The sequence below is a fragment of the Stenella coeruleoalba genome (assembly GCF_951394435.1).
Source record: "Stenella coeruleoalba genome assembly, chromosome: 11".
NCBI lineage: Eukaryota > Metazoa > Chordata > Mammalia > Artiodactyla > Delphinidae > Stenella > Stenella coeruleoalba.
Genome location: NC_137157.1, coordinates 37,476,489 through 37,497,794, shown reverse-complemented (window position 1 = coordinate 37,497,794; position 21,306 = coordinate 37,476,489). Strand labels below are relative to the sequence as shown.

The following is a 21,306-nucleotide window of genomic DNA, read 5'->3' as shown; positions in this document are numbered from 1 at the left end:
TGACACAGATATTTCAGGATTTGTATTTCTGGAGCTAAGTAACCATTCACTGGGTATTCTGTCGATTTTAATACATTCACTGCCTATCAAGGACTGTCGTGAGAGTTAGACGGGTGTATTACTACTGAAACAGACAACTTCATCTTTAATCTCATAAGTCTCTAAAAATAAGCTTCTTAGAATCAAAGTTAAGTCTAGAAATAAAAATCTTTTAAGTCAATACATGTAACACAGACTAGTCTAACAAATCTTTAGATTGAAAGTATGAAATAGAAAAATGAAACATAAAAATCATTTGAATATAAACATACTTATGACATTTTTGAACCTCAAAGATAAAGGGAGAACTCAAACTTTCACGAGAGAGAGAGAGAGAAAGAAAGGAAAAAGAAATCCTATGTTATACATAAAAGAATGACAATCAATTGACATTAGACATAACTGGAAGCCAGAAGAGCACTATGTTTAAAGTTTTGAGGAAAAATTATTTTAAACCAATACTTTTACAATTTTCAATTAATTTTGTTTTGTTTTTGTTTTTTTGTACGCAGGCCTCTCACTGTTGTGGCCTCTCCCGTTGCGGAGCACAGGCTCCGGACGCGCTGGCCCAGGGGCCATGGCTCACGGGCCCAGCCACTCCGTGGCATGTGGGATCTTCCAGGACCGGGGCACGAACACGTGTCCCCTGCATCGGCAGGCGGACTCTCAACCACTGCGCCACCAGGGAAGCCCTCAATTAATTTTATGTATAAAATATATTTACAGATCTTAAGAAGTTTGTCATAAACCTTATCAACACATTTCCAGAGATGGTGATATGGGAAATTGGCAGCTAAATATGTTCCAGGAGAAAAAATAAGGTAAGAAATCTGAAGAGATATTAATACAAATATATTGATACTTCTAACACTCTTTTTTAGGCAAAGATGCTAATCACATAAAATTTCATTTTCTTCCTTGTGAGTTCATAGTTATTGATTCTAGAGTAACATATTTATGGAACCATAATATTGTAGATGCTATTTTTAAGGAGAGATGGGGCTTATACTCTCACATCTTGGAAACCTATGACTACCCAGCTCTTTCTGTGTCAGGTAACTTTTATCTAACTTGGGGGTTCAGTTTTAGGAACCTCCCTTTTTCCCATATACCTAAATCATGTTCTATCAGCTGTGTCAGTAATAAAGCTGACATTTTGATCTCTTATTGTCTGACTCCTTTGTCTATTACCAAATAAATTCTAAACTTTGGCAAAGAACAGAGTTTCTATTTACTGGGTATTAAAATACCCACACCTAGATTCTAAGTGAAGTTCGGGGAGTTAGGGAGTTAAAGAACATTCATAAATTGAGGTTCTTGGTGGGCCAGACCATGTACATTTTTGACCTTGAAGTAGCTTCTATTATGCTGTGCAGTTATTTTTTGGAGTTGTGTGGTTGATTTTCATTGGCCATCCTGAGCAAGTAGCTTTAGGTCTTAGTGTAAAACATTTGCTGGAGAGCTAAGAAAGGGAAATAAGTTCTTGAAGATCAGGATGATAAGTGTGAAAGAGAAGAAGTGAAGTTCTCAGGTCTAGTCTTAGAAATGAGGAAGATATTCAGTTTGTGTTAAATCAGAAAAGATGCTTGCCATCCAATGAAATCAAACAAGGGATGATGGAAAAGATCTCAGAGAGTAGTGACACATTGAGAAAACTGTGGAGAATCATAAATTTAATACGGAGACACATATTGCAAATAATAAGTGACTCAATTCTTAAAGATTAGGAGAACTATACAACAAGACTGCAGAAAAACTGGTCCAATTTTAAAGGGGAAGGCTAGACAAATTAATATGAAGTACTTGAAGGATTACAAGATGAGTTTCAGTTTGATGCAATTATTGTAGGTATTGACTGTACTCTATATAAGCCTGGTGAAGAAATTTATGGAATTAAAGCTTTAAAGTAAAGTACAACAAAGATAAGATGTAGTAAAAATGAACCAGGTAGAACAACAATAGATTGACTTTAGACCCTAAGATTAGATGTTGTTCTGATGGAAGAATAGCACCTGAGTGATAATACACAACTCAGGAAGATAATACTCAAGAATTTTTAGAACAGTAGGTGCTTTAACAGATCCAGTATTGTTGATTTCCTATTTATCATTATAGGACAGTAGCTAGAAATATAAGAAAAACAAATTTCTGCACCAGAAAGCAAAGTAGAAGTAGAACAAAGTAGGAACACAGACCAAGTAAAATGCTTTCATCTACACGTGTTTAATTTGCTGGATGGTAAATGCACCTCAAATTAGACCTTTGTTTGGGACTGCTAACAATGTAATTTCTGAACTTTGCAAGAATTTGGAATGTCTTGAATGCTGCTTTCTGAAAGTATGTCCCCCATATGGTTTTTAAAAATGTGTCATAAGTAACTTATTTAAAGATTTCTTCCAATTAAATTTAAATTCACAGATTGTCAACTGTAGATACCTGATATCCTAGTAAAGTTAAAAAGAAGACTTTTTTCCAGCTCTGCTATTCCCAGAGGTAGACTAATGAATCTCTGATATGAACTTTGGTACAGTGATCATAGGTCTAAGTGCTATATCCTGGACACATCATTTGGCTTGGTCATTAGATAAAATGTAGAAAAACAACTGTTAAGAAACTATAGTCATTGCAACCATGCATGTACAGTCTATAGTGTTCAACATTTTGAAATAGTTTCCTCCATTTTTTTGTGTATTTTTTCAAAAAAAGTACTTGAATTTTTTTCTATCTTGAAAGTAGACAAGTACACATGAAATTTGAGCACAGCAAAGAGTATGATTCCTTGAAGCACACTTAAAGAGGATATGGTGTCTTTTAAAAAAAGAATATTGGAATTGTTTAAATAAAATTGTAAATGCTTTAGAAAATTTGAGAACGTGATCAATATTTAATCATAATTAATAATATATTTGATAGAAGTAAATTTTGAAACTATGTCATTTAAAAATAATTTACCTTTGCTTATCTTGTAAAACCCATTACATGAAGGCACTTCACTCTTTGGTAACCCAGAAACCCAGGCATGGTGCCATGGAAGTCCTGAATAAGTGTTAGCACTTCCTTATATGTCTTACAAATACAGGTTGCATATTTGTGCTCAAAGGGCTTTGCTATGAGATGATCAACAATAAGAGAGATATTTCTGTCCTTTCATTGATTAACAATGCTAGCCTTGTTAGATCCATTTTAACCCAAATATTATTATTCTGTAGGAAATAGTTGTGCTAAGGAATGTTAACCTTTGTTGTATTATAGTTTGTTTTTAATATTCTTCTTAATATTCAAGACTAGTATTCTATTTATTACATTTAAAAATTATATTTTGCCAAAACATATTGCAAAATGAAACAATAAAGTCAAGCATAGTAAGATCTCAAATCAAGTCCAGAACTAAAATCACTTTCTGACTATGAGAATACTTAGGATTCAAGAAATAATTCCATAAAATTAATATCAAATCAATCCAACAGTCTGTAAACTTAACAATTGCTAAACTTTAATTCTAAATTTATGATATTGTCAAGTCATTGTATAACTGGAATTTCTTAACTTTAGTAGCTGTTAAAATGGACACTTAACTTGGTCCATAAACAACAAATGAACTATGTGAGGCACTGCCTTATATGCAATATGAAAACTGGCCAGATTGCCATTATTTGTAAATATTTCATTGTGGGAAAAATGAGAATTAACTTTTAAGGGAAATAAACCATGTCCATTAGTCAGGCTAGGTTTTGATTATTCTTATTCATTTAGATTTAAAGCAATCTTAAATAAATACATTCAAAATCTTTAGACATCAAATGAATTTTAGAGTCAATCAAAGGAGAAAATTTTTTTCTCAGTAAATAACCATAAAATGTAACATTTATTGATAGGAACAGATTGTGATAATATTTAAATACACTTTTGAGTAATCAGTAATGAAAGAGGAAATATTTATTAGTGTGGAATGTGACTGAGCACTTAATTGTCTTCAAGAAATAATGCTCCCACGGTCACTTCTTTTTTCTGAACAGTATTTCTACTAAATTTAGGTATATAACTAATTTTAGTAAGTAGAAAATTAATGACACAATTAGACTAGTGGACTTTTCTACAACTTGTAACTACGTATTTCTTCATTATTAGCAAACATCTGCAAAGCAAGTGAGAAGGCAAAATATGAAATAAATTAATTAGCCTGACTAGTATAACCACGTGCACATTAGCATGACTAATATAACCATGTTACAATAATGGTGCCTAAAGCAATGAACATTCTTTCATAGGAAAGAAGGTTAATATGAAAACTATAAACATAATGTAATATTTGAGAGGGAAGAAAAGAAGTAACCAACCAAATGATTCTGGAATATAGAGAAATTCTTTGGATTTTAAAGAACATGGTCTAAAGGTCCTATTTCATCAGTGAAAATGTTACTAAGCTTTTAAAAAATATGTTATATATGGACCCACTTGCTTTCTAACAGCTGCTGAGACTCCAAAATTGCCAGTTTTGCAAGTCATTTAAAGGTTCCATATTATACATGAATGAAAAAAATACACTATCAGTTTCCTGACAGATGCAAAACAATCTGCTGTGAGTCTAAAATAAGTTTATGTTCAGTCAGTCAGAGAAACATTCTCCTTTTAAATACTCCATTTTAAGAGGAGGGCCTTTAATTGTTGTGAGAGGAACACAAAGTTGGATACTCTCTCATTTTATCATACCAATTCAGTAGAATTTAACATCAAATGGAATATTACATTATTTGTAAGGCTACATTTAAATATTTTAAATATATTTGAGTTTTGAAATAAATGATCTCTAGAAAAAAACTTTACTTCTACTATGGGCCAAAGATTTTTATTTTAATAGTTAGCCCATTATAACCATGAAACTGGTGCACCAAATAGTTTTAGGGAAGACCAGGACACTACTGGCCTCTGTCTGTCTATTGCTTTGTTTCCAATTACTCTCTTTTCAATTCCCCACAAACAATGACACAAAGTAAGTAAAAGTTAGAAAAAAAAAATCTCCAAACCTACTTTTTCTTCAGTCTTCTATCCTTCTCAGCTTGAGTTCCAAGTTTGCCTAACCCCAGGGACTCCTGAGCTGCAGCTTCAGTCTCCATAAAGCCTCCTGTGAAGAAGTAACTATTCATATTAGGTTGGATATATCGTGTCAATTCTGAAATTAAATTTTTAAAAGTTTATTTGAGCAATTGTTTAGTATTACATTTTTTTTTTTTGGCCTGCCTTTGTATTTCTAACACAATATGCACTCAATGGCATGGGTACATACATAAACATACGCTGAGATGATGAAAAAAATAAAAGGTACCTCCTGGTAGACCATTCAATTGCACCTAGTAGCAACATAATACATGTAGCCTGTACACTGACAAACACCTGAATATATAGTTTGAAAGCTATGAGGTCTACTTTTCCTTACGAAAAATGAAAAAACTGTGCAGTGTGTGAGGTTTTTTTCGATGTTTGAAACGTGTGAAATTTTTCATATATAATGAAATAAATGATAGCCCAATAAGCAGAAACTCAGGTGTATGTCTTCAATTCCAAGTTGAGAGAATGGAGAAACATTTGCTGAGTTACCAAAACTTTCTGTATCTTGTTCTGGAACCCTCTTCTGCTCACCTGGATGACTCCTATATCCTTCAGTACCAACGTAACTTCCAGAACTTCCTATGTTCTAGCAGGCTTTGTTTTGTTTTGTAATTTCTATAATAATACCTGAAAAAATTCGAAATCTTTCTTCAAAAGATCCTGGTAAGACTTGTTTTTACCTAGCGGGTCACAAATTATTTGATGTAGTGTCAGTTTTATTGGCTTTGGAATATATCCAATATATATATATATATAACCTTGGAATAAGAGAAGGAAGAAAGGAAAGTATGTTGGGCATCAAACAATTTTACAAAGCAATTATTTAGTATCTTTAAACATATCATTGTTCATAAATTATCTGTTGTAATTGAAAAATGAGAACTTAATCCTGGGTTCTGTTTTCTCTTTGCTATTTACTATGTGAAAAACATGAAGTCAAGGTAAATGAAAAATGCTCATTATTTTTAAGTCATTTTAATTGGAAGAGATTTAAATTTCCATTTAAGCTCAAGATTAAGTAGAAAGATTTAAGCTAATACTAATTCTTAAAAGTCTACACAAACATTCACCAATATATCAGTAAATAAGTACTATTAAGGATAATTTTGTTGTAATTATTTTTCATAATTCATTTAACAAATAATTTAAATACTCAGTATTATTAATTCTGGAACATTGATATAAATAAGTTAATCTCATAGCCTACTAACTCTGTTACTGAACTGGATAATTATAAGAAAGTCCTCTTTAATTGAAAACACATTGATTGCTGTCTAGATCTTATTCAGGGATTCAGAGTTTGAGGACTGAAATTTATTCAATTATGCACGTATGCAATTAATACTTAAAGAACTTTTTATTGTGAATGATTTTCGTTGTTGGTATCATTAGGAAAGTCATCCACTAGTTGACTAAAGTACTCTTGGGAAACTTGTTTTTGCTGTACGCGGGCCTCTCACTGTTGTGGCCTCTCCCGTCGCGGAACACAGGCTCCGGACTCACAGGCTCAGCGGCCATGGCTCACGGGCCCAGCCGCTCCGCGGCATGTGGTATCCTCCCGGACCAGGGCACGAACCCGTGTCCCCTGCATCGGCAGGCGGACTCTCAACCACTGCGCCACCAGGGAAGCCCAGGAAACATTTTTAAATGTGGGAATTTCCATTATGCACAGTGAGTGAATATTTTCATTTTATTTCTCTCATTGGTATACTTGCCCTACTGTATGCCCATAAATTACTATTCACAATCTGCAATCAACAATAAAATTGTTCTCTTGAAACATAAATGGAAATGAATAATGATTCACTTAAAAGTTTAAAATTCTTAAAAAAAAAAAAAGTTAAAAATTCTTGATTAGTCCAGATGGGGACACAGAGATTGATGAGTAGACCCATTCTATAAACAATGAGACATTTTCAACCACTACACGGTTGAATGAACCAGGCTTTTTGCCCTTCTGAGCAAAGAACATATAAATTATGATTTAAATTTTTTTCAAGAACACAACATTTTAATTAGAGAAAAGAACAGTTTTTTAAAAAATTAACACTCTGGAGGAGAAACAAAGAGAGCTCTAGAGGAATTTTGTGAGTCAAAACTAGACCCAGAAAAAGTAGATATTAGACTTTTCTTCTCATAAATAAAATTATAAAAATAAAAAGCATGAAGAGCTTGGAAATACTCTGAGCACTTCAAAATCTAATATCCTTTGAAGAGAATTTAATAAAGAATTGTCGACACATCCTGTTTGAAAATGCCAATAGAAAATGACACTTAAGGCCAAAGTAGGCAAAATTATTTTTAAGCAGCATATGTAGAACCGTACCCTTAAGCAGGAGCAAAAGTCTAATTATGTGCATTTTTTAAGCCCAAATAAAACATTTCTAGATGAGAAAAACATTCTTTCATAGAACTGATCCATCTGCCCCATAAATCCCAGGTTCGTCTTTCCAACCACCTGACCAGCTAACTGGTAGGATGACCTCAGTCAAACCAGCTTATGAACTCTTTTACTCTGTGGATGATTATCTAAATCTGGTGAGAGTCTGCTTCAATTTTTCCTAGGCATCAGTGGGATCCCATGGCTGTGTGGACTTTAGGAATATCTACTCATCTAGACCAATGTATTCATTAATCACATATTGCATTGAGTACTTGAAATGTGGCTGGTCCAAATTAAGTGCTCTGAGTATAAAATATGCAAAAGATTTTGAAAACTTAGTACCAAAAAAAAGGAAAATAAGATATCTAATTAATAATTTTATATTGATTACATGTTGAAATAATAATTTTTTCTACATTGGTTTAAATAAAATACATTATTAAAATTAATCGCCCGTCTCTTTTTACTTATCTTAATATGGCTACTAGAAAATTAAAAATTACATATGTAACCTATATTTGCGGCTTGCATTATATTCCTGTTCAGCAGTGCTATATAGTAGTGGTTCTATACTGGACACAGTAGCAGTTTCCAGAGGGAATGTAAATATTTGCATATGTTGATGGAGGAAGAGGACCACATTTTTAGATGTCACAATGACTGCAAAGTGCAACCGATATATATTAGGTAGGAGACAAGAAATCTAAACATCCTTCAATGAGTAGAAAATTCTTTAGTTTGCCCATCTTGAAATGGCAAGAGAGTCCCCAGTGAGAAACACTGGCTGGTGGACGCTAAGGGTTACTTATTCTCCAGGAGACCCCTTAGGAATATGGAGAGAGCATCATTAACTCCATCCGTCTCATGGCATAAAGTGCTCAGGCATAGAAGGCTCGAGTCCCATGAGCCAGTGTACATTCAGATAATAAATTGCTTATCACCTTGTCAGTGGCCCCCTAGTGCTTGCATATGCAAAAGCCCAAGCCAAACTTCATGTCCTCAGTGAAGTTCTCTGGGCACTCTATCACTCAGGCACACTCTCTTTTGTGAGGTTGTCAAGGACTTGGAAGTGTTTGAGACAGAATAACTTTTAGGGTGTGAGGGGCCTAGTCAAATATTTTTCCAACCCCTTTCTATACAGACATTTTGAGTAACCCAAAATTAGTGGGATGACAATCTAGTGTGGTCCAATCTCATATGATACCATTCTAACAGCAGGAGTGAGTGATTCGATTGTTAGACCATCCTTCTGAACCAGGGTCAGGCCACTGGTCCAGAACAACCCCATAGGCAAGTCTCTGGGCTTCCTAAGGCATCTGGTCAACCCCAGATACGAGGTAGGGAGTTAGGGAGAAACAGGGACACAGGTGCACATGGTTTGGTTGGATTAGGCACCCTGCCCAGATGGCACTGCCTTCCTGGCTAGTTACAGGGTCTGAAAGGTAAAAAAAAAATTTGAATTCTTCTAGAGACTCGACCTACACAGGTCCAGGTCTTGGGTGAGGGTGTTCTGCCCGGATGGCATTGCCAGCCCCAACCTCTCCCAGGCACCAGAAGGAAGGTTTTAGAGAATTTCAAGAGAGGTGCTACAGACTGTGAGGTTACCTAAGACCCAGGCTGAGGAATTTGAGGAAGGACCTTCATATGCCCAGATCTTTGGATGGTACTCGTTGGAGATATCTGTTCGTTTGGATTGTGAAGGCAAATATCTCTATGATGCCTGGGCCTCAGACTCCAATCAGAATAATATATTTCATGTTGACCCTTGAGGTACAAGTCTGTAGGAATTTCTGGCCAAAACCCACATTGCAAAAGCTCTGTATCTCCATTTTTCCCGCAGAGTTCCCTGTTATCGTATTAAAAAGAGAACTCTAATTCCAGGGAGATTAAGACTATAATCTGCTGCTGATCAGTAGTTTCATCTTTCTTCTACTTGACCTCACTTCAGTATTAATCCATACCACTCATTTTGATTTTAAATGCACTTGAATTTATAAGTGATTACTTAATTGTTTCATGACTCTTAGTCTGTTAGTTCTCTGGAGGATGCACCTAGGCACTGTGCCTGGCTCATAAATGGTATGCAATAAATGCATTCACAATTGAAGCTAAAAAATGCTTTCTTCAAAAGAAGACCCTTTCACTATGCAGAGCATGACTCATCTCTAATTGATACTTTGGGAAATTGTATTGTATTTTCTAGTTCCATAACATCTAGGAACAATCTGAATTTCGGGGTAAAGGCCAGCATAGGCACCCAAATTTTACATGTAGAAAGGTGCTTGCTAACTAATGCTGGTGCAATGTTGATGTTGTTTCTGTCAGTGAGAAATTATTTTCTTCATTATGCTGATTATAACAAATCAAAGAATTCAGACCATTATTAAATAATCTGACAGATGACAATAAAGGAAAGAAAACTGCAATTTATCAGGCAAAAAAGTCTCTTTGAAATATATTGCTTCTCATATACACTTAAAGGAAATTTGCAAGAGTAGTTTTTATTTTTTTTACTCAACAATATATGCATTTTATACATCTGTAATCAGAGATACTACCTGTATAATTTACATACATTTTTCTGCTTTTACCATTTTTCCATAGCTTTGCTATATTTTGATCAATTCTCCATTCTTGAAAATCTCTGTCTTTGATTTCTGTTTCCTTCTTGTAATGCCTCTTTTCTTTATGCTTACCATTCACTGTTGACATCTGCTAGGGTAGTCACGTGTGATCTGTTCCTTTTTCTTTACAGTCATTATTATTAGGACTCTCTGAAGGCCTGGGAGGGCTGGTGTTTCCTAGGCAGTACATGTGTTAAAATCGTATGGAACAGATGACTCCCCCAGAAGTAGCAAATGTTTTTAACATCACTACCTCTTCACTCTCTATTACCGTTTCCCTAAGCTGGTAAACTGCCTCTAAAGCGTGGTACTTGATTGCTCTGACTCCTAACTCTCACTTCTGCTTGGATACTTGACCCTGGAACCTAGATCATTTCCTGTGTTGTGTCTGCTTCAATTTGCTGTCTCCTAATCTCTGCATTTCCAATCTCTCCACAGCTTGGTAACTTGACCCTCAATTTTCATCATTTCTTTTGCTTGATATTAATAATTTGGTTTCACACTCTGGACCCCAGACTGTACCCACTTCCCAACTAACCATAAAAAGAGCCAGGTTCCTTTCCATCATGTTTCCCTTGGAAATTGTCCTTTCATGTGGCTTCAGTACCCTTTTTTTCAGAGATAGGTCCTACTTGAAACTCAAGCTTTAACCTTTTCAATTCTGAAGGAAAACAGCACTTAGATGTTCCTAGTAGAATCAAACATATCCAGGGAGAGAAAAACTAATAATCGGAACTCTTTACTGACATTATGTCTATATGTTTTATAAGAAAACATATAAGAAAATTTATAAGAAAATTTATAATATATTCTGTGATCTTTTTTATTATTATTGCCTTGAATTATTCTTTACTTTTTATGCATTTGTGTGTAATATCCTCAAGAAGTTATAAAAAAATAATTATGTCTTTAATTTCATTAAGTTCCCAAACATGCTCCACAGGACTAGGAGCTCAGTGAGGTAATTTTTGATGGAAACAGTCCCACGAGTATATTGTCTGGAGCACTAGACCAGGAAGTGACATCTGGGAACCACTGCTAATTCTCCTACCAAGCAGCTGCTTTGCCATGATGATTGTTAAAATCATCTCAGTTTCTGTATAATATAGAATGTGGCTCACTACATGATCTTTAGATATCTTCTAATTCTGAAAGTCTGTAATTTTAAAAATAATATGCATTTTCATAGTAAATAACTCATGGTATATATTTTGTAGAAGGAAGAGTTGCTGGGTCTAAGGCTTAAATGTTAGAGCTTCATAGATTCAGGATTACTGGGGTTGAAATAGATCTTAAAAACCATCCAGTCCAACTGCTTTCTAATTCTTGGACCCCTTCCACAACAGCTCTTACTCGTATTTACCTAGCTTCTGCTTGACCATCTCCAGTGACAAATAAGTCATTTTTTGACAAGCTAGCTTGTTTGTATACAATTATGACTCACCAGTGTTCTCTTTCTTACACTGAGATGAGGTTAATCGTCCTACAACTTTAACACTTTGGCTACAGTTTTGTACCCTCACTCAACAACAAAAAGACCAAAGATTCCGCCACATAACAGCTTTTCAGATATTCTTAAACAGCCATCCAGACAGGTCAGCAAGGAGAATAAACATACCCCTGTACTTAGCTACTCCTCACATAATTTCAACCCTCATCAGCTTAATCCTCTCCTCCAACCTTTTTCCGAGGTTATGATATGCCTCCGAAAGTGTAGTAAACAGAAATGGATACTATTCCTTGGCTCTTGTTTTACAATAGCAGAACAGAATGGAAAAGTCTTCTTTTATCTCAATGCTGTACATCTATTAACGTGGACTAAATTTACTGACTTATATATTGACTTTAGAGTTACCTGAAAATTCTAAATTTTTCTTGTAAAAAATGCTCCTGAGAGTTATACTTTTAAAGTGGGATATTTTTGGACCTTCCAAATCTCAGTTTTTTGAGGTAGTCTTTAAGGAAGAACACTGATTTTTTTTTTTTTTTTCATTTGTGATTTCTTTCCCTATCAGTGATCCAAAAATCAGATTACTGGGCTGTCGAAATATTCATGTCCAAGTGATTGGGGGATGTGAGGATCAAGAACAGGGTGAATCCTAATCTTGCCACTAGAAACCTGGATCCAAGGTGGCATCACTCCACTTATCATCACTATAAAGGAGGCCTATGCAACCAGTTATAAATCTCACCAAAGTTTTCCATCACCCAGGCCCCATTCTGACATCTTGTCTACAGGGCTGTCATGAGTTACAGCTCACCCAAATGCCTTTCCTGTTCTGTTACCAAGTAACTTTGTCAAAGAAACAAACACGCTTCATCTGATATGCCTATTTTAAACACAATTTAATTTGCTTTGTTTCAAAACAGGTTGATGCCTTCAGATAAAATTAAAAGTCAAGCCAGTCAAGATTCCAATTACTGATGCCTAATCATGGATCTCGAGGTTCAGAACTCCTGTTCATGGTTGTCCTGACAGGACAGACAATGTAGCAGGTAAAAGTTTTCTGGGCCAGAAACATATTCAAGTTTTTGATTTGTTTTAAGTGAATGGTTGTCCATGTTTATGTACTATCTGTCTCACTAAATTGAGTGTTCTTTGATGCCAATGCCATGCTTTAACCATTTTCCTAAAGTCCATGGTTGGTACTCTATACTTCACATTGGCTCAACATATGCTATTCACTCAAAGTAGGAATAAATAAATGACTTTGGATTATCAGCATTCCCCCTGTCTCACCCCTCAAGATATCAACTCTCTTGGGCTTCGGTGTCCTCTTGTTAGTGCCTCTTTTCTGGATGAAGTTTTGCTTTTCAAGTAAGCAGATAGAGGCAAAAATGTGAGTTTTGGAATAGGTCCACTTATTTGTATATCTTGTTCACATAAGGTACACCTTCAGTTTATTCATTTTCTTTAAACTTTAAAATTACTAAACAAAAATAATAAAAATAAGAATTTTATAATTCCCCTTTTGGTCTGGGCAGTTTTTCCAATAATCAGTTTATTTTGGTTGGTGGCTTTTTTGACATTGTTCTTACATGTCTATGCCATTCACTTATATCTATTATTTGTTAGATAACAGCTTTTGTACCAAAATTTTTTAGAATCTGTTTTTAGGAAGAGGTCACCTATTTCAGATCTACTACTTAAGTTTACATTATCATAAATATAGCTGTGAGTTTGTTACCATCCTCAAATTGCTTTGATACTATCTAGCCTTTCCTTCCATATTGGTTAAAACTGAACTTGTTTCTAGAATTTTATGTGTGGAAGTCAGGATATGGAAAGTTGTGAAGTGACTGACAGATGAGGAAGTAAAAATAGTAGTTGTGGACAACTCACTTAAGCTTGGATTATAAGGGCAGGGAAAAGATAAGTCAATATTTTGGGAAGATGGCAGGATTAATGATGACCTTTAAAATATAGATTAGCCATGAGCATGTTTAAAGATTAATGGAGGGCTTCCCTGGTGGCGCAGTGGTTGAGAGTCCGCCTGCCGATGCAGGGGACACGGGTTTGTGCTCCGGTCCGGGAAGATCCCACATGCCGCGGAGCGGCTGGGCCCGTGAGCCATGGCCGCTGAGCCTGCGCGTCCGGAGCCTGTGCTCCGCAACGGGAGAGGCCACAACAGTGAGAGGCCCGTGTACCACCAAAAAAAAAAAAAGATGAATGGAAATATCAGAGATGCATTGCATCTGAATGCATTACTCAGGGGGGAAAAGTTGTGGTTATTCAGCTGCTAAGTCTTTAAAGGGTGTTATTGCATCCTGTATCTATTGTATGCTCTAGGAAGTAAGCAGAGGTATTTACTGGCCGTGCTGTCTCCGTGTCCCTCAATGCTCAATGAGATTGTCGAACCTGTTTTTGCATCTTTTCATATTGGTGCTTGTAATATATAAAGAAAATGAAAGAAGAAAGAAGAGAGAAAGAGAAACTAAAACCAGATCCCCAAGTCTGCTAGAAGGAATATTTCCTCTGCCAGGACACTCTCCCCAAATTCACCTGTGACTTCCAAGGAGGCATGGTTCATATATATGTTTTATCTTTTTAAATACTTATCTTTAAAGTATTTTTAGCTTTATTCAAATGCTTTTCAATGTGTTGCTTCCTTTGACTTTTGGAGTTTCCACATTTATATTGCCTCTGCTATAACACATTTGTAAAAATAGATTATATGTATATTGAATTTGATTCTACATGGTTAGTGGTTATCAATGCAGTCACATTGACTGACTCATCATAACTGAAGTTCACTTTATTACCCTAGCTTTTCAGATTGTTATATAAGGAAAATAATGTCCCCTTTATAATTATTCTTCTCTGTGAATTACTAAGAATTCCTCCCTTTCTGTTTGTCATTCCTGATGGAATTGAGTGAACATTTTCATAGTTCTATTTAGAAAGTTTTCTTCTTCCACACCTCATTTCATTTAAAGGCATCTAGCACAGCTACTCTCAGGTTAACTTACGTTTCTTTGCATTTATGAGCTAAACTCTTTAAGAGTTCTAAATACTGGGACATGGTCCAAAATTTCAAATTTGGTTCTTTGACACCATCATCACTCTACCATATTACTTTCCATGCCATCATTTCCTATCTTGTATTTCTATTTTCATTGATAGAGGAAAGAACATTGACAGTGCTCCCATGTCAGAATTTTCTACATCAAGATATTAAAATCATGATCACTAGAGATGTTTCCCTAATTTCTTCTGATGTGTGAATCAGCAGCATTAAGTGGTAGCCCCTGGGTTTGGTAAGTTTTCATGGTCCTCCCCTCACAACCTGGATGTACATCTTTCAGGACACAAGTAAACATGAGTCCATATCCCTCAACCAAAGCACTAGTGGTACCATGTACCATTTCTTCTGGAAAAAAATATGAATTCCTGAAACCTACTTGTGTCTGTGTTTTCTTCTTATTTTCTCAAGTATTATTTTCAATAAAGACCTTTATTTTTGGTTTCTCCAGGAGCTTTGATTCACCCTCAGTGTAGCTTCTGTATAGCTCCAGAGGTATAGATTTTTGTCTTTGTCTTCCTCATCAGCATTGTAGTCCTTACTATGCTGCTGACACTGGCTTTGTTTATACTCGGTTGTTCTATGGAGTAAAACAAAATTGCTCAGAGCTCAGAAATCTTCTCAGGACTATAATGTGATCTTGAATAGCTATTGCTATTTTCTGACTTGGATGGAGTTGATAAGAACCTAATTGTAACTGATTCCCTTCTCATCTGTTCTGACATAGAGACACACAGTCACTGAAAATGGGTAAAAAGGCTAAGTTTCTAGAAGGTTCTATATTTTTCTAGACTTTAAATTATATCCTGGATACCTTGATTTTGACTATGAATAGTTGTCAAATAAAATAAAACAAATTTTATAACAATGTCTTGGCATGTACATTTTGTATCCCCCAAGTAATCACCTTTTCTTTTCTTTCCTTATGCAATAATACTTTTCTTTTTTTATATCCTAAGGGGTTCCTATCCTGAGAAAGAGAAACCCAAAGAGGATTTAATTCTCCTGATGGTAACGCTCAATCACACAACTGGCTGTTCATGTGTTATAAACATCGGTTTCCTATGGTTTCTGATGTTTTGTGTGGGATTCATGCTGTGGAAGTGGGGAAAGATATTTTTGAATAATATCACGGTTGTAAATCTGCAAAAATGAATATTATTCTCAGAAATTCTTGCGGTGCCAGGGCAGGAAACTAAGTCTAGGGGTTGGGACATTACTTGTGAATAATAATTCCTTTATTTCAGAATCCAAAGGGAGTGCTACGAACTTTGTATCATTCTGTTCATCACTTACTATTAGAGGTAGGAGCTAAATCCTTTTCCCTGTAACTTAACTCTAGTTCTAAATTAAATAGAAGGAGAAGAGCAGGGAAAAAGAAGAGGCAATCATAAATAACCAAGATGATGAAAAGAGATTTCAGAAAAAAAGTAAATATGTAGAAAGACACCAAAGGAAAAAAAGATCAAGTGTATATATCATCATTTTAGAAAATACATCTCACATATTCTTTTTGTTTCAGACTCTCCATCTATCCATCTATCTATCTATCCATCCATCTATTAACAAGGTATCTATGTATTTATATATTTACCTAGGGTCATTTCAAATGTACTGATCTATTTTATTCAATTAGTCACCAACAATAATTAATTCTAACACAATCTCTATTGCCAGATTCTTCCCTCTGTCTCTCCACCTACATGTTGTTGAGTTTGTTAGTGGAAAGTTGTGACAGTTTAAAACAAAGAAACCTTGTCTTTTTTTTACATTTTATGCCCTTTATAATGTATTCTGACCTAAAAAGAATTCTTTTGGATTTTTTGTAGGCTTCTTAATTTTTTCAACAGAAAAGCTTTTAAATTCACACAGCTAAGCTCTTATACACATCTATGCAGTATACTCAATGGTTTTAAGCTGGTTTTGAAACATGGCCCTAGGACAACTATCTCAGTTCTGCAAATTACTAATACGTTGTTTACTCATCAATAAATAAGGATGACAGTAATATCACTTGCCTCAGAGGGTCCTTGTGTCTATCACAGTGTTAACATTACATAAATTCTAGGTATTGTTATTAACAGAGAAATCAAAAGGACTGAAAATGTTACAATATTCTTCCTTTGAAACTTTTGTCAAGCTTGATTCAGCTGTATTGGATTAAATACAGCTGATTAAAACAGAAAGTTTGTCAGGTAGGAAAAAAATAAAAATATGAGAAATGGAACGAAAGACAGATGGATGCTAAGAAGTGAGGAAAATGAGTGGCAGTGGAAAGTCAAACATGCATACTTACGGAGCTGCCCAAGTCGAGCTTTTTCTTTTTTACCAAACAAACGACCTATTGAAGACTTGATTCCTTTCTTCTTGGGGGCTTTGTGAAGAGAGTCTTGGCTGCTGTTGGCACTGCCAAGCCCAAGGCTTTCAGCCTCGAGGGAGGCAGTTAAACTACTGTAAAACACGAAAGAGGACAAACTGCTTGCTTTGGTGTAGCATCCACAAAGTACACAAGATTAAATTCCTTGATAAAAGTACGAAAGGAGGAACAAGTACACTTTGAATGTTATTTTCTCCTTTTTTCCCATGTTTTTTCTTAAGCATATTAAAGTGTGATTTCCTCAGGCTTAGGGCCCTGAGCCTCCAGGTTTTCTCTAGAAAAATTTCTTTTTTTCTCAAATATATTTTCCTTATTTTTCATAAAATATCAAACTAATCAATGAACATAGGTTGGTTTATTAACTTATAAATTCTATAAATTAGCCCTTGACTCTTTACCTATTTCCTTCTTGCAGAGTTTGATTTTTAGATCTTAACATAATGACCTATGACAAGAAATTTAAATATAGCTAATAAAGTTTATGCTCTATTCTAGCCCATGGTTTTACTGGATTTTCCTCTAGCTATCTTTCTCTCTCTCAGTTTTGGAGACTAATTCATTGAATTTTAAATCACCTGTGAGATTTTGAAGTAACAAATCATATACCCGAGTGATCACTGTATATTTTTTCTTACAGTTCTCAGGTATTCTTTTAGGTACATGATAAGCTGAAATTATTTCCAAGCAAGCTGATCTAGGTTCCATTCCTGGTCAATGTATTTGACACTGTATTAATACGATAGGTTCAATGATACTGTTATCCTTCTTTACAGCTGTTAATTTGACAATATTGTGATGAGTTATTTAACTTTATTCATCCAAATTAATCTGAGTTCATATTCTCTAAACTCCAAAACCTACTGCTTTTCATATGTTACAATATATTTCACTCTTTTTTTTTGAGAGTAAAGTAAGTATAAATTTTGAATCTGGAATAACTTTTTTCACATTAGAAATTAAAAATAAACAAAACAGGAAAAAAAAAGTCGGCTGGCACAGAAAGCTCTGTTTTCAAAACCGTTTATTGTAAAACACATACTATTTAGAAGACAGATTCTTAAAGTATTAATCGTTAAGTCACTACATTCGGTTATATCACTTAAGTGTTCAGAGATGCTGTAATTGATGACAGTGAAAGAACATACATTTAAGATGTAAATTGCATGCTTAGACTTATTTATGGCATTAATAGAGATCTGCTTCAATTTTTTAGGCAGATGGAAAGGACAGTATGAAGAGTTGCTATGACAAATGGGGTATTTCCCCATGTAAACTTTTCTTTTAATATTTCGGCAAATGTGTTTTTTTTTTCTTCTCTAAGGAGGAGCTGTTATAGCTGGCACTTGCAGCACCAATAGGGTGATTTACATACCTGTCTGTTAAGAGTAATTGGGGTACAAGCAGGACTTACATACCTGTCTGTTAAGAGTAATTGGGGTACAAGCATCAGACCTTAATTATCCTTATACTAGAAGCCAGATTTATAGTCTTGTATTAGAATCCTTTAGTTTTTTGTAACTATTCTAATAAGTCCTTCCTGTAGTGTGACTCTGTTTTAATAGGAAATATCCACTAAAAGTAGAAAATCTATTCTCATAAATATTGGCTAGTAATAAGACCATAAATATACAGTTAAATTTAAAACTGAAAATTTGATCTCAGAATGAAAATTTGTGTTTTTCACAAGTGACATTGTGGAGAGGGAGCAGAATTATAGCTTAAATCAAAAATTTTATATAAATTTTTAAGTAGTCTGTTTGATACTGAAAGAAGGAGGAATATTTTTGGAAAGAGAACATACAATGTGCAGTGTGCTGGGAGAGTCATACCTTCGGGCATCATTGTGGTAGGAAGAAGGGAGGGTGTGAGTCATCCTGACGGCTCTAGGGGTAGGGGGAGGAGAAGTTTCACATTTAATTGTTGCTTTATCCTCCCGACCATCTTCTTCTACCACTGCAATCTAGAAGCAAAAACGATACATCAGATGAACTTTTTCTAGATTTCAACTGAAACTGATGAAAATGGAGAATCAATAAAGCAAGGCTATTTGAGTAATTCTGCAAAATATAACTGTATCAGATAAAGTGTTTTAAATTAGGCTATTTAAATGTGTTCCCAGATGTTTAAAAAAAGAGCTGCAGTTTATAAGAAAAAAGCTTTCTTTTTAAAGTGAGAATAATAAAAGGTAAGAACAGAATTTCTGCAAATTTTTTCATTTCATTACCTCTCATGGGAAAATTGACAAAGGCATACAGAGCACCATAAGCAGATGGGATGGAAGGGATTTCTTTAAAGAATTTAATTCAGAGTCCAGAACAATTCAGGATACCATAAATTTTGTCAGAGATAGATATATAGAACTGTAAGAGTTTTCAAAAATCAACTTAATTGTACAATAAAGATATTTTTAAAAACAATGTTGCATTTTTTCATAGCACCATTGTGCATTAAAACATATATATATATAGAGAGAGAGAGAGAGAGAGAGAGAGACAGAGACAGAGAGAGAGAGAGAGAGAGAGAGAGAGAGAGAGAGAGAGACAGATTGTAGAAAGCATAGCTAAAAGATATATGGTTCTAGAAGTTCTGATGAAGAAATTTCTCAATATGGCTATAACAAAATGTTTAAAGCTGTGTTCTCATCTTTTGTCTATACCATGTCTTGCTAGTTTCTACATTAAGCTATTATGCATAAGTGTGTTATATATGATAAAGACGTTATGTGTTGGAGAAACGTAATGAAATTGTTTGTCTGGGCTCTTGTCATTTAAGCCTAGGTAACTTTTAATAGCTTAGGCAGTCATCTTAATAAGATCTCCTCTCTCCATTTCAACGAGCACAGTGCCACCAGAAGAACTGTTTTCAGGAACTGCTTTCAGCATGATGTCAACATTATGGAAAACCCTTTCTAAACTCACATCTCATCTAAACTCATAAAGCATATTTCTAAACTCTTCCTAATACGTACTTAAGTTTTCACAATTCCATTATCTAACCATGATTGTTTTCCACAATTGTTTCTGTGAAGCCTGATTACTTCTGTTTCAGATGTTTTCCTGAAACACACTCATAAAATGCCCTCCTCTCTCCACATGGCGGGTCAAACTAGGCCAACTTTACCAAAATATCAGCTCTTAAAAACATCATACACAAACCATTTCTCTGAATAACACTTAGAGCTCACACTATATAAACAAAGTGGAGGAGAAAAGCTTCATAATCAGAGATGGATTTGAATCTTGGTTTCTCTTATTTGTTGAATGACATGTGCTAATTACTTATCTACTCTAAGACTAAATTTCCTCATCAATAAAATAGAACTGATAATACTTAGTTTAATTTGTCCTTTTGATGTACAAATTAAATCATGCATATAACTCCTTACCCTGATATATATATATATATATATATATATATATATAACAAATTTTAACTTGTGGTTTTCTTTCTTATGACCTACCTTTCTTACCAATCATCTCTTTACTCCCTGAATTCCCTGAGGCTATATTTCTGCATGGGACCTTCCTTTATGATCTTTTTTTTCCTTATACACACTGAAATTCTTTTACATCATCTGCTCAGATTTCTTCCTTTATTCCCAGTATAATCCTTTTAAGTGGTGGAAGAGGTCAAAGAAAAATAGTAATAACATTATGCATGGTAAATTTGACAGCTGAGAACTAACTGGTAGTGTCCAGGAGAAGATGCTAAAAGAAGATAGACAATGGAAAATAAAAAGAAATTCAATCAATCTAAGGCCATGTAAGCACAGTATGGATTCCCTTAATTTAAAAAAAGTTCCCTGGTTCCAGAATTATTTGGGCATAGGCTGACGACCACATCTTGAAGATGCTGAAAATAGATTGATGTACTGGATAGTAGGTTGAACCTTTGAAATTTGTCCTATCTGATATCCTGTGAGTCTGAGCTCTGCCGTTCTCAGTCATCTAACAAGTTGTCATTTTGTGAATCAGAACTGTAGTGCATTTTGTTTCCTATACCCAATATTTATTCTCTGGACTTCATTCCAAGCAGTAAAGTAGTATATTAATTCTATTTTTATATTTTCTGTATTTGTGATGCTCTAGTATCTGAGACCATGCTGAGAATGCCCATCCCAGGGCTAGCTAATTCCTAGAGATAGGTAACTATGTTCCTGGAGTGTGTCTTCCATATGCAAACAAATCATCTTCATCAGTACCTCAGATCCTCTTCTCTATCTGGCTCTTACATTCCAGGAGGCACTATTCCTCT

General features: G+C 34.8%; 1 protein-coding gene across 2 annotated transcripts in view; it reads right to left on the bottom strand.

The window, feature by feature from the left end:
• Positions 1–21,306, bottom strand: part of PPFIA2 (PTPRF interacting protein alpha 2) — a 474,947-nt gene that overhangs the window by 59,233 nt on the left and 394,408 nt on the right. Inside the window, exons 19-21 of one of the 2 annotated variants that reach the window (XM_079936903.1) lie at positions 18,882–19,012; positions 16,972–17,126; positions 5,068–5,161 (exon numbers count right to left, since the gene is read on the bottom strand). In XM_079936903.1, coding sequence (XP_079793029.1) covers positions 5,068–5,161; positions 16,972–17,126; positions 18,882–19,012 — 380 coding nt within the window. Of the gene's footprint in view, positions 1–5,067; positions 5,162–16,971; positions 17,127–18,881; positions 19,013–21,306 lie in introns of those variants that run through there. The other variant, XM_079936902.1, reaches the window with a different exon arrangement.